This window comes from Schistocerca piceifrons, chromosome X (assembly GCF_021461385.2).
Source record: "Schistocerca piceifrons isolate TAMUIC-IGC-003096 chromosome X, iqSchPice1.1, whole genome shotgun sequence".
Lineage (NCBI taxonomy): Eukaryota > Metazoa > Arthropoda > Insecta > Orthoptera > Acrididae > Schistocerca > Schistocerca piceifrons.
This window is the reverse complement of record NC_060149.1, coordinates 189,150,131-189,163,492: the sequence shown is the minus strand read 5'-3', so window position 1 is coordinate 189,163,492 and position 13,362 is coordinate 189,150,131. Positions and strand designations below refer to the sequence as shown.

Genomic DNA, 13,362 nt, shown 5'->3' with positions numbered 1-13,362 from the left:
AGCGGTCACGCGGTTCCAAACTGAAGTGCCTAGAACCGCACGGCCACACTGGCCGGCCAGGGTGAACAGCTGCATTGTTTGGTACCTGGGATCTTAACCTACATAACCATATAGATGGTTTAAAAAAGTCAACCCTACTGCTGGGGACCTCTCCTGGTTTGTGTGTACTTGCTTCTTGTCTTTCATTGAATTTGAACTTCGAATCCAAGTTATGATTATTGCATTTGCAATGAAGATAGTACAATTTACACAACCTGCTGTTGACTACCCATTAGTCGAAACCAAATGAGGCAATAAATCATCATGAAACTGTAGCTACCAATTAATTGTTATATACACCTACAGTTGAAGAATGTCCTTGTGTCCTCTAGTAATCCTTGAGAAAATGATAAAGACTTTGTTTTCATTGAAGGGTGACATGATTTTCTAATTAATTCATTGATAACCATCCAATCTCTCAGGACCCTAGTACAGCGCAACTCAACTGGAAACTATTTTTTATTCTTTTCTTCCATTAACTGAATTTGCCATTTTTCCTATCAGAACATGATAATACTATTAAATAGGAAAACACTTCCTAATTTTCTTTTTCACAAATATCTTAGAGTATGTTTAAACATGGAAGTTTATATCAATATTTTTTATTTACCTGTAAATATGGCGATTATTAAATTAAAATCATAACTTACTCGCAAATGGCGAATTTGCAGTGTCCGAATTGTGTACGTTGCCATTACATCTTCTTTGACTAGCTTCACTTGTATTACACCATAAGTTTCTGTTCCCTCTTTTGGCCAGTACATGTCACATTTTCTCTGTAAGCCACAAAAAAATAACATTGTACAGCTGAAATCAGATTACTAGTGTTAAATATCTAACAACATAATCTCTGTCTATACACATTTACATGCAATAATAGTGCACAAAACATTCTGTTAACATAAAGCCACATACCACCACTGCATATCTGTAATATTTTGGGGAAACACTGCATGCAGCACAGTTCAACAACAATTTTCAGTCATTAAACCAAACATTAACAATCCAAATTACATTGACATCAATAAATAAAATATGTTAGGATAACCTGGATAACTATGTCAGTGATACAACGCACTGGAACAAGATTCAGGAAACTACCCTGTGGTTTTTATTTGCTTCAAATAACATGTTCAATCATTTTTTACATAGCTGAATCTACTACATAAATAATACTTTTCTTCTAAATCAGAACAACAGTAACAGAATCTGGAGAAATCGTTTTAGTGGAATAAATCTCCAGAATTTGAACTCTCATGTTTGATGATTGTACATATTTTTTGCAGTTTACATGAACTCATTTGGTCATTAATGAAAAATATATGTTGTAGCACATTCTGGTAGATATCCATCCTGGTTAACATCAATGGCATGACAGAGACAAAGCAACGAGTTGCAACTAAACCCATTAATCAAGACTTCATTAGCAAGTCAAGCATGCATGCACGCGCGCACACGCACACACAAACCGAAACAGAAACACACACACACACACACACACACACACACACACACACACACAAATATGAGATAGCAGTAATAAGAAGGAAAAACAGTTTACTTAACTACAGAGGTTGTGTGCTATCAATGACACACAAGCCAAATGAAATATTAACAAACACTGAACAAATAAACATGTATTAAAGAACACACAAATACACATATCTGCACACATTCCCACAACTGAAATTCATTTTGTTGATTTCATTTGACAGAAATGAATTAACATCAACCATATGAAATTAAGAATGCCAATCAGAGACATCCATGCCTTATCTAAAAAAAATGAAACTTAAAGATAAATGTTGTAGAAAAGTTCCTGCAGAATGGAAATCCTTGAGGATTAAAGGATACCACTCACTGAAGCATTGAATAGTCGACAGGCACACACAAAGAGAAGAAAACTTGCCAGTTTTCCAAGTTATCCCTTGATGAGCTAGAATAACACACACACACACACACACACACACACACACACACACACACACACCTATGCCCCTACTAACAGTGTTTTGCAGTAGGTGGACTGTTGGACTAGCCCACCTGCTGCAAAATAGCATTGGCACTGTTAGCCTACCAAGCACAACGTGTGTGCCTGTCAACAACTCAGTGCATCTGCTCTTCAGTGAGTGGTCTCCTTTAATCCTAAAGTATTTACAAAGTTCAAGATAAAATATTTTTAATGCTGTGAAAGAAAATGTATTTTATATCATTTACAGTATTTTTTTAAATTCCTCACTGATGTATCTCTTGAGTTTGTACTCAATGTTTACAAAGATATTCATATTAATGTTTTAAGTGGAGCACTCTAAAATACAAACACTTGAAAAAAAGTCATATAGTGTGAAACAAAATTTAATAATTCATTTGGTTATTTTATGTTATCACTTGTACAAATGAAAGGTATTTCCTTTTCTTTTAACATTATATGCTTAACTGCTTGGTGGGTGTTACAGTCCCAGCCAGACTACAAATACCGAGTTTTCGAAGTGAGAGAGAGAGAGAGATAGAGAGAGAGAGAGAGAGAGAGAGAGATATGTAGACAGTGGTCATATGACTCTGTCATATGCCTATTCATTCTCCTTTCTTGTTCTCTCTGATAATCCCCTTCCCTCAAAAGCTTGCAATTTTCAGTGATGCCTGTCAAGTTATATTAATATTAATCTAGAATTAATATTCCATGTTGCAACAGTGTGTGCACTGATCTGAAACTTCCTGGCAAATTAAAACTGTGTGGCACATCAGGATTCGAACAAAGAACCTTACTTTCCACAGGGAAATCTCTTACTAACTAAGCTAACCAGGCAGCACTCACAACCAGCCCTCACAGCTTTACTTCAGCCGTGGCAATATTTCTTTATGCCACAAAATTTACTTATCTTTCTTTATGCTCCTTCTGCATCCATCACCCTAACTATGGCTCCTACACCTGCGATCATTCCTGCTGCAAGACTTGCCCTATGCATCCTCTTACCACCACCTATACCAGCCATGTAACTGGTAAATAAAATACTATCAAAGGGACAGTCAACTGTGAAACAAAACATCATATACCAGCTGTTATGTAAACACTGTTCGGCCTTTTATATCACCATGACTACCACCATGGTGCATGTTTCACCACACATGCCATCCAGATTCTTCCTCTAGACACTAGTTTCTCAGAACTCCACAGGTGGGAACTGGTGCTACCATATGTCCTTGGTTCCCATCACCCACCTGGCCTTAATTTACATTAATTTCTATGGTCTCAGTACTTCTTCAATGTATCTATTCCTTTCTTCACCTAGTTTTAGTTTTCTATATCTTTCATTTTCTGACCTGTCAATTTTTTGCTGCTCCCCCCCCCCCCCCCCCCCGCCCCCGACTACCACCATTACCACATACAATGCACTTACCTTTCATTCTTATTAACTCATGCATGATGTTTTAGTGGCAATCTCTGTCTATCATATTACCCTGTCTTTCACCTTAAAGCTCTCAGGTTTTCAAATCTTGTCTGGTGCAGTCCCCAAAGATCAGTCTTTCCTCCTCATCCCGTCTGGTAAGGATCCCCTAACCCAGGGTTGTGGATGACTTTTCTGAACCCTACCCCTTTTCTTAAACCTCACCAGGCTTTTCCTTCACCCCACTTCCTTCCCCTCCAACCCTTCTGCCAGAACGAGGAGTCACCAGCTCCAAAAGCTTGCATACATAATATCTTTTATATGTGTATCCTCCTGCCGCCACTTGGTGAGTGGATTTTTTATGTATCCAATTGCATTAGATTTCTTTATGTTTTAGCATATCTAAAGAACACTTGGCATTAAACTGCCCTAATTGATGTGTAAAGTGATATGCACGGCTCAGTATCGACTTACAGAAGACAGAACTTATTAAAAGTCAATTTTCTGTTCAAAAGTGAGTTTTAATATGATTAAAATTCCCATAGAAGCACAATTATTCTCTAGTTTGAGCATAATGAGCCATCTGTCCAGCCTGAGACAAAAAATTACATTACACTAAACACTTTTTCCAAGGTACAACAGTGCACTCGCTTTTAGGGAGAAATTACATTCTGATGATCTCAATTTGGATTTTATGTAATTTTTTTTACTTATCTTTGGGTAACTCTGGGATTATTAATTTAAGGCAAACACCAGGATAATAAGTTTGCACGGAGAACAGGTATACACCACCAACATCACCACCACCACTCTCACTTCCCAGGGGAAAAGTCTTTTCCTACTGATGGATGAGTTGCACTACAATTAGAAGTTTAAATATAATGTATTTCTAATTAACAATTTAACAATAAAAGGTTTCAAAATAACACTGAGAAAATACCAATTCCCCCAACAGAGTGTTGGACAAATATAGTTCCATTAGATCAATCAATGCACTCTGATGATGCATTAGTAGTGAACTCTTCAATGGGATATAAAATATTCGATAATGTTTTGCTGTATTGAAAATTCTCTATTGTAAACTCAGAAATAGACATGAAATTCTGGACAAGAGTGTTCACTAAACAAATACTGAACATGTTACTGGCATTAATAATAGAAAGATATATTGTACAAGCTCACTGCCTCTTATTAGCAAGAATTATCAGTGGCTCATATAAGACAAACAGTAAGATGTAAATCAGAAAAAAAATCATCAGAATTATAATGTGTTGCACTTATTTGCAACATATCTATAAAAAATACAACCAAATAATTCCATCAAGTCCGGTGAGTTGCTACAAAAACATCTACACAAAAAATTTGTGATAAACATACTACACCTGTTATTATTAATGCAGTAGCAAGTATCTAACACAAAATGCAGACAGGAAAAGCTGAAAACAAGTTTTGGTGTTTTAACAATTGGTTCATGAGTAATCATGCACATCTTACCTTTATTTGAGTTTACTGACCTACAAAAAAAGTACCTGCATACATGGTATTAAGCTGAAAACATTTAGAGTTTTGGTGTTTTGACAACTGGTTCCTGAGTAATCATGCATATCTTACCTTTATTTGGGTTTACTGACCTACAACAAAGTACTTGCATACATGATATTAGTATTTTTATGGCAAAATCAAAGGATACTATACAAGACATCCATGATGTTATTATTCTCTGGACTCTCTGCAGATTTTTAGGTCAGTACAGAGCTTGCAAACGGATTACATTTTATAGATCTTTAACACCAAAACATATCACACATTAAGTGACTTTTGTGACAAAGTAAGAAAACAGGCACCACAGACCATAGTACTGGCACCACTTCAGCCTTTTGTATGTCAACTTTGATTTCTTTCCAGTGCCACTCAAGTAAATTAGCTGTAAATGCATGAGCTAAAAACTCTAAATACCAACAATGAATTTCACTGGAAGCTGGGCAAGTGAACAAAAATGTCAGTTGTGGGTAAAGGCAGATCAGTAAACATACAGTAAGTGATTCAGACTCTTAAGTTAAGCAAAAGAAATGAATGTGAAATACTGATAGTGTGTTAAACTAAGTACTGAAATCAGTGGAATAAAAAAAAACAGGGGAAAATTAACATCATACAACAAATACGAGCATATAAAAGACCAGAAACAAGTTATTACACTTCTTAAGTACAGTCTCTAGTTAAAATGAACTATGTATGTCATATCCTGATATGGAAAATGTGTATTTTGAAGATATGATTTAGCTATTTATGAAAAACTGACATTTTTAGTGCTCAAGTCATATTCCCTCATTACAGATATTCCCTGTACAAATTCACATCAGCTATTGGGAACTAAATTTGCCATGGTTATTCTTCATTATCTACTTAAGTATGATAAAAATACACATGGTTAGGCCTTTACTTAACCCACCCACGGAGTCCTTATTTGCAGAAATCTGCAAGTTGACACAGAGGTCATGATTTGACTTTTGGAACTAGTGTTTTATCATTTGAGATGTGCTTGGTCCATATAAATAACTTCAGTTGAAAAAAGGACTTCTCAAGTCAAGTCCTGATATAAGATTATCTCTCCTTGATATTCTCCCTATATCGTCTACTGCTCTCTCCAGTCACCCTTCCAGCCTTCGCAACATCCTTATGATACTGCACGATATTTCAACACATCAGCTGGACCATAACCATTTGTACTGCAAAACATGTCCCATGCACCCGTCAACTTCCTTCTACTCTAGGTCCACCACTGAAACATCATACACCATTAAAGGCGTGTACACCAAACTGATAGAACACTTGAGTGCACACAGAAGAACCATCAGTCCCAAAATGTCAAATACCTAGTTGCTTAGCATGTTCTGTCCTTTTCATCATCTCTGAACTGGAGCTTATGACATGCTTACTAATTTACTGTTTTTGACCTCCTACTAATTGTGGCCCCTTTTTTCCACATTTGGCTTCCTCTCTGCTCACAACGTGTGGAATAACTCTTAGCCTGTTCTTAAAGAACACCAACAGATGTTTTTGGGTCATTATCCTATTGTAATGTGAACCCTTTCCCTATTAAGCACAATCCACATGGTATTGTATGATACTGAAGTATATGGTGGTAATACTTCAGATCAATACACCCTTATATCTTCCTTCACAATGACACCAACTTTATCTCCTACAAAACACACTCAAACAAAAACAGAACCAACTGTGTTGATTTTTCTAAAATTTTAATTTTTTATTTGAGAATAGAGGGACATAGTTTCCAAGTTTTTTCAAAAGTTGATGAATACAAAGATGGAAGTTGAAAGTTCTATTGATAAACACATTAAAAGTGATTTTTTCCATTTCTTTTTTATCTTTAACTTTTAATTGCAAAGAAATGTGTTCATTTTACATAGAAATACCATACTGTACTACAAAACAACACTTAAGTATTATACAGGGCGTTTCAAAAAGAAAGAGCAGATTTCAAACATTTATTTCTCAAAAACTACAAATGATAGAAACACAATTCAAACGTTTCTTGTCAGAGAAAGGTTCAAAGTTTTTCAATGGTCCGCGCAGAAGTTCCATGCAAATCCGCAGTGGCGCTGGCGTTTGTTTGTAGGAAAATGGCGACGACACCACAGGAACGATCATTTTGTGTGCTGCAATTTGCAAAGTTAGAGTCCATTGTTGGTGTGCAACGTGCATTCCGCCGTCAATTCAACAAACAGCCGCCTCGTCATAAGCAAATTTATGAGTGGCATCACAGATTCGTAGAAGATGGTTGCATCTGCAAGCGAAAAAGCACGGGTCGTCCACGCACATCGGATGAAAATGTCGAGCGTGTCCGTGCAGCTTACGAAAGGAGCCCTAGAAAATCCACGGCACGGGCAAGTCACGAACTAAACATGTCTAAAACAACGGTATGGCGCGTTCTGAGTAACCGTCTGCACATGAAGCCGTACAAACTGCAGTTATTGCAAGCATTGCGTCCTGACGACCACAACAAAAGGTTCGAATTTTCAACTGCAATTCTACAGGACATGGAAGAGGACAATTTTGCCGAACGATTAATTTTTTCAGATGAATCAACGTTTCACATTTCTGGTAAAGTTAATCGGCATAACGTACGAATTTGGGCGAGTGAAACTCCGAGGGACGTTATTCAACATGAAAGAGACTCACCAAAGGTTAACGTCTTTTGTGCAATTTCGGTAAACAAAGTTTATGGACCTTTCTTTTTCATGGAGAAAACTATCACAGGAACCATTTACCTGGACATGTTAGAAAACTGGCTATTTCCTCAACTTCAGGAAGATTCAAATCACTTCATCTTCATGCAAGATGGCGCCCCACCACACTTCTCTGAACCTGTACGACGGTACCTAAATAACACCATTCCAGGACGGTGGATTGGAAGAGCAGGAGCACAAGATCAATGTCATCGTCTGTGGCCTCCCAGGTCACCAGACCTTACTCCCTGCGATTTTTATTTGTGGGGGTACATAAAGGACTGTGTTTATGTCCCACCTATGCCCGCTACTCTTCAAGAGGTACGACATCGAATTGTTGCGGCCGTGAATTCGGTAACTAAAGACCAGTTGCGTCGTGTGTGGCAAGAAATGAGATACCGGTTTGATATTTGTCGTGTAACAAATGGTGCTCATATTGAGGTACAGTTTTGATATTTGTTGTGTAACATTTGGTACTCATATTGAGTGAAGGACCGTTGGAATTGTGTTTCTATCATTTGTAGTTTTTGAGAAATAAATGTTTGAAATCTGCTCTTTCTTTTTGAAACGCCCTGTACTTTTTCATAAATGTTTGATAATCACAAATACAAGATAGGAACACTGGCTACAAAGATACTGAACTGAAAATCTATTAATCACTTTCAACACTGTTCTTATAAAACTCTTCTGTTCCTTCTGGTATGTTAAAATGCCCCATAAGTTTTAAGACACACTTTTTCTTTTCCTAGGTGAACCATGTTCTTCTCCAAGGTGACTGCTTCCTCACTTTCTTCCTGCAGTTCCTGGATTTCCATACCTCAACCTCTACAGGACTTCCATTATAAGTGTCTGATACTGACAACAATACCTCCTCCTTAGACACTTCATAAGCCATCACTCGCTGAGCAGTTATTTTGAAAGGGCTTTTAGTGAACTGGACTTGAGATCCTATGATCCCCAACCCATATTTAGTATCTCGATGCTGCCATGTTGTCCCAGCACCTTAAAGTGTACAGTGTGTGGAAGAACATCTTTCTTTTTTCAGTAGCCTTAACCCAATCTACCAAAGACTCTGTCAGGATTATAGCTGTGACAACAAACAGGGAAATAAGATATCAGGTTATTACATTTTCTGCTTTCCTGCATGACGGTGCCCATCACTACTGTATTTCTGAATGATGGTGCCCATCACTACTGTATTTTTATTTTGACTAGTACAGGAGCCAGAAAGTAAATTAATTTCATTCAGACTGTTTTCTGGCTAGGATGCCTTCAGGTTTCTGAGAAAACCCAATAGAGCAGTGGCTACTTGGATGCATACTTTCGGTCCTTCTGTTTCAAGCCTAGTATAGAAATGAATCAGTTCCTTTGTCTGTGCTCAGGAATGAATCATAATGCACAAACTCTGTTTCCACGTCTGTCTGGAACAGAATTCACCAATTGAGAACTTTGGTATTGGCTGATTCCACTGTATTGCATAGAATGTTTTTGCAACAAGGCTGTGCAACCTGTGTTTTGTTGACAAACCTGGCTCAAAATGACAATAATCATCTATTTATTTCTATCATTTGTTCTGGTGGCAAGCATTTGCTTATGGCTTGTGTTCCTTTTTCTGCTTTCCTCTCATATTATCATTGACAATGAGATTCTACACTGTGGGTCTCCCTTCGGGTCTCTCAGAAGCAACATACAGTTTGAATTTATTGAATTTTGCTTTAACTGGCTAAGAGCAAATGTCAACTTCTGACAAAATCATTTCATGGCAAAAAGCTTGATTTGTAAATACAAAAATCTAAATTTGTGTGTGTGTGTCTACATATACTATTTCATGTGAATTATCAACCAATGGTCTCACAACATGGTGTTACTAGGAAGATCCAGTCTATGTTTTCATAATTTTTTGTATCTTATCTTCAAGGTCCTTACATGAAATGTATGTAGATCGCAGTAGAATTGTTCTGCAGTCAGCTTCAAAAGCCTGTTCTCTAAATTTTCTCAATAGTTTTCCTCAAAAAGAACATCACCTTCCCTCCAGGGATTCCCATTTGAGATCCTGAAGCATCTTGTGAATTGTTCAAACCTACCGTTATGAAATCTAGCAGCCCACTTCTGAATTGCTTCAGTGTCTTCATTTAATCCAACTCAGTATGGATCCCAGACGGTCGAGCAGTACTCAAGAGTGTGTCACACAGCATTCTATGTGCAGTCTCCTACACAGATTAACCACATTTTCCCAAAAGTCTTCCAATAAACCTATGTCAACCATTTGCCTTCTTTACCATGACCCTCGTGTTCATTCCATTTCATATTGCTTTGCAATGTTACCAAATTAATTGTAATCACCAATAATTTTTGCCACACGAAACAATATCACCACTGTTAAGAGTTGGTAATTGTACTGCAAAAACTACACCAATTCCAGGATTAGATGTATTTTTCTCCATTTCAGACCACTCAGTCACAAATCCTCTTTATATCGTGTCTAAAATTACTCATTCTTACATATTTTTTCCAACGTAAAACATCAACTTCTCTAGCCATATCGAATGTTGAAATAACTTGCAGGAATGCAGCAGGGTGATATTGTCTGGTGAAAGTTAGACAAACTCTGCAGTAGAAGAGTGAGATTTCAATGTGCACTTTTATTTTTGTTGCAGCATCAAGACCATAATGTCATTTCAGTGTTTGCCAAAGTAATTCTCTTGCTGCTAATTACAACAAGCTCTCATTTGTGAGAGCCTTGATTATACTTGGTGACAGCTGGATTTTGTTTTTAGAGTGCAGCTGTTAAGGTCATTATATGGTAGCATTCTTGTGAGTTATTTGATTATTGCTTCAATGTTCAGCACATATATGGGTTCTTTTCTTTAACCAAGCATATGAAATACAACCAGAGTCACTCCATAATTCTTTTCAACAAATCTGATCTAAAAGTCTACTGTGTTTTGAAATATGCCTAGTATTGAATTTCTCAAAGCCTTTCACATTTTCAAGCAGTTCTTTGTATATATATATTAAACAGAATTCTCAAATTCAATAATTCTCTATGCCTAGTTTCTTTTACTATGGCACAATGAAATGCAATCCCATACCAAAGTATTCTGTGCAAAATGGCTCATAACACTTACCACTATTTGATTTCAAAGAGTTTGCAGGAGCACAGAAAGAAAAGGAAAAAATAATGAAGGGATTATACATAAATTATCTTTGGCATATTTGGGTCTACATCTGAAACAAATTACTAGTATGAGTACATTTTTCCAACAAAAAGTTAAAGTCAGTCCCATATTCAGGAAATGAGGCAGATGTGGGAATCATGCACTGCTGCTCTGGCAAATATCCTAGTGGAGATGGTTTACCATTACCTTCCTCTGAACTGTAACTGAGTGCCAAGTGTGTATCTGTGCTGTGTAGATGACTGTGATAAGAGCTTTTACAGAGAAAGGGTGATAACTGCTGCTGTCACATAGCCTACACCTTCTGAGAAACAATAAAAGGTCCACCAAGCTAAACATCCACATTCAACAGAGGGATCACTATCAACAATGTTACATTTTTTCACTCGTTGAGACACTGTAGATAGCTTTGGAATTTAATACAGGACTGCAAAGTTGTTGATTATGAACTTTGTCACAAACTTCACTCCGTTTGCTGGCTAAATGCTGATAGTGAAAATTTCTTCCACTACCAGGATTCAAACGAATAACCTCTGAATCAAGCACTGCCACACAGGTGTGACTAAGGAGATGGGTCTCCCAGCATTAGCTGTATTTATTAATAACAGCTCGAGTGATTGCCTACTTTTGATGCCATAACAAGTATCAAGCACACATAATCAATTAGATTATCAAATGGAAAGTCCTGGATGGAATATAAAAAAAAACTGAATCCCAGGTAAATGTAGCTATGTACAGGTATAGAAGCTATAAAAAAACTGAATCCCAGGAAAATGTAGCTATGTATAGGTATAGAAGCTAGTTCTGAAGGAGGACATCATCCAAAAGCTTAGCAATGTTTTCACTCTTGTTTATGTGCCTATCAACTGCTAAGCACCCCAACTACAAGCTGTGTTCTTACATTTACTCCTTCAATTATTTAAATGCCATCAAATGGTCATTTGATGGTTTCACATGACTGACAATGCATGTCAGTCACTGAATATGCTGATTTGTGTGGTTTGTAATATTGCCCTGGAACCAACATGCTTTTATTTTATGGTGCATGATACAGGATCTAATTGACTGCATATACCTGATAATGACCAAGGCATTGACACTAGAGAGTTACTTGAGTGATTATTAATAAGTACAGACAATGGGAGAATAACATTCTTATACAAGGATATTACATCATCTATCTATCTATCTATCTATCTATCCATCCATCCATCCATCCATCCATCCATCTATCCATTTTACTTCCCGTGATTGAGAAATACCTCCCTATGGACTTTTTGAATTTGTTGTGATTTTCTGCAATACGCATTTGTGATGCTCCTGCATGTTTCCTAATGTCATCTATCTGCAGTCTATTAGGTTACAGCCTCTACCTTTACTTATCACTTTGAATTTACCAGAGGACTTCCTTGGGCCATCTACTGTCTATTCATCTGGCTGCATGTTCAGCCAACCTCAACTTCATTTGCATTACAGTTACAATTATGTCTTCTGCTCTAGTCTGTCAGCTGGTCTATTTGTTTGTTTCCTTGACTCATCCACTGATTTCCAAGATGCTTCACTCAGTTCTTTGCTTGCTGAGTAGTCCTTAGTTTTTGCATAGAGTAAAGGAGATATGGGACATTTTGAAAATTTCTATGAAAGTGGAAAACCAAGAGAAGCTGGAAATATATTAGCAGGTCTATGCAATATGCCCCATATTTTAACAAAAATATGTGTTTTGATGAGAGAACAAATATCTCTCACTGAAGTCAGTATGTGTTGCTGTGAAACTTCCCAACTAATTAAAACTATTTGCAAACCATGAATCTTTTGACGTCCTGCTTTCGATCATCGTTTCACCAAGTTACATATTCTTTACTGAAAGGCAAATTTTCAATGAAATCATCTGGTTGCATATTCAAATACCTTATAAGTAGTAAATTTGTAGATATGCCATGAGAAGATAACCAGTCCCAATGGAACCATTTATGTAAAATAACCAATAATACACTAGTTGTTCAAAGGATTCATTGAAGTTCAGTGTTAGTCTCTTGCACTTAAAGATTTATTTTGAGGTCAGAGAATATTCCCATTTTTGAAAAGGAAAAAGCAGAATTACCCAAGAGTTGTATTTGTCTCATTTAGATTAATAATATTCAGCACATAGATATCATATTTGGCATTTTTATTCTGAAATTTCATTTTTATTATTCTTTCCTCAAAGATAATTCCCAAAGGTTAATTAAAAGCAACAGTTATGCACAGACATCCTGATAAATGTAGTAAGTAGAAATGATAAGAATGGAACACATCAAAATTATACTCCCTCATTTTATTTGGGATATTGTTGTTAATTGTTGTAAAGAATGAACAATTTCTAGTTTATTGGTACTGCACTGGTGTTAGACAGTTGAGAGAGACTTCTAAATTGCTAATAACTGAAGTGTGCTGTGGCATAATGCATACAATCTCAGTACATGAACTGCTACGTCATCACACTAACAATTAATAAATCAAAGTTAAATTTCAGTT

At 36.7% G+C, this 13,362-nt stretch overlaps 1 protein-coding gene across 2 annotated transcripts in view; it reads right to left on the bottom strand.

Moving 5' to 3' along the window:
• LOC124721448 (tyrosine-protein phosphatase 99A-like) overlaps nt 1–13,362 on the bottom strand; it is a 524,901-nt gene that overhangs the window by 70,835 nt on the left and 440,704 nt on the right. For both annotated transcript variants that reach the window (XM_047246429.1, XM_047246430.1), the window contains one exon: nt 690–815. In XM_047246429.1, coding sequence (XP_047102385.1) covers nt 690–815 — 126 coding nt within the window. The remainder of the gene's footprint in view (nt 1–689; nt 816–13,362) is intronic.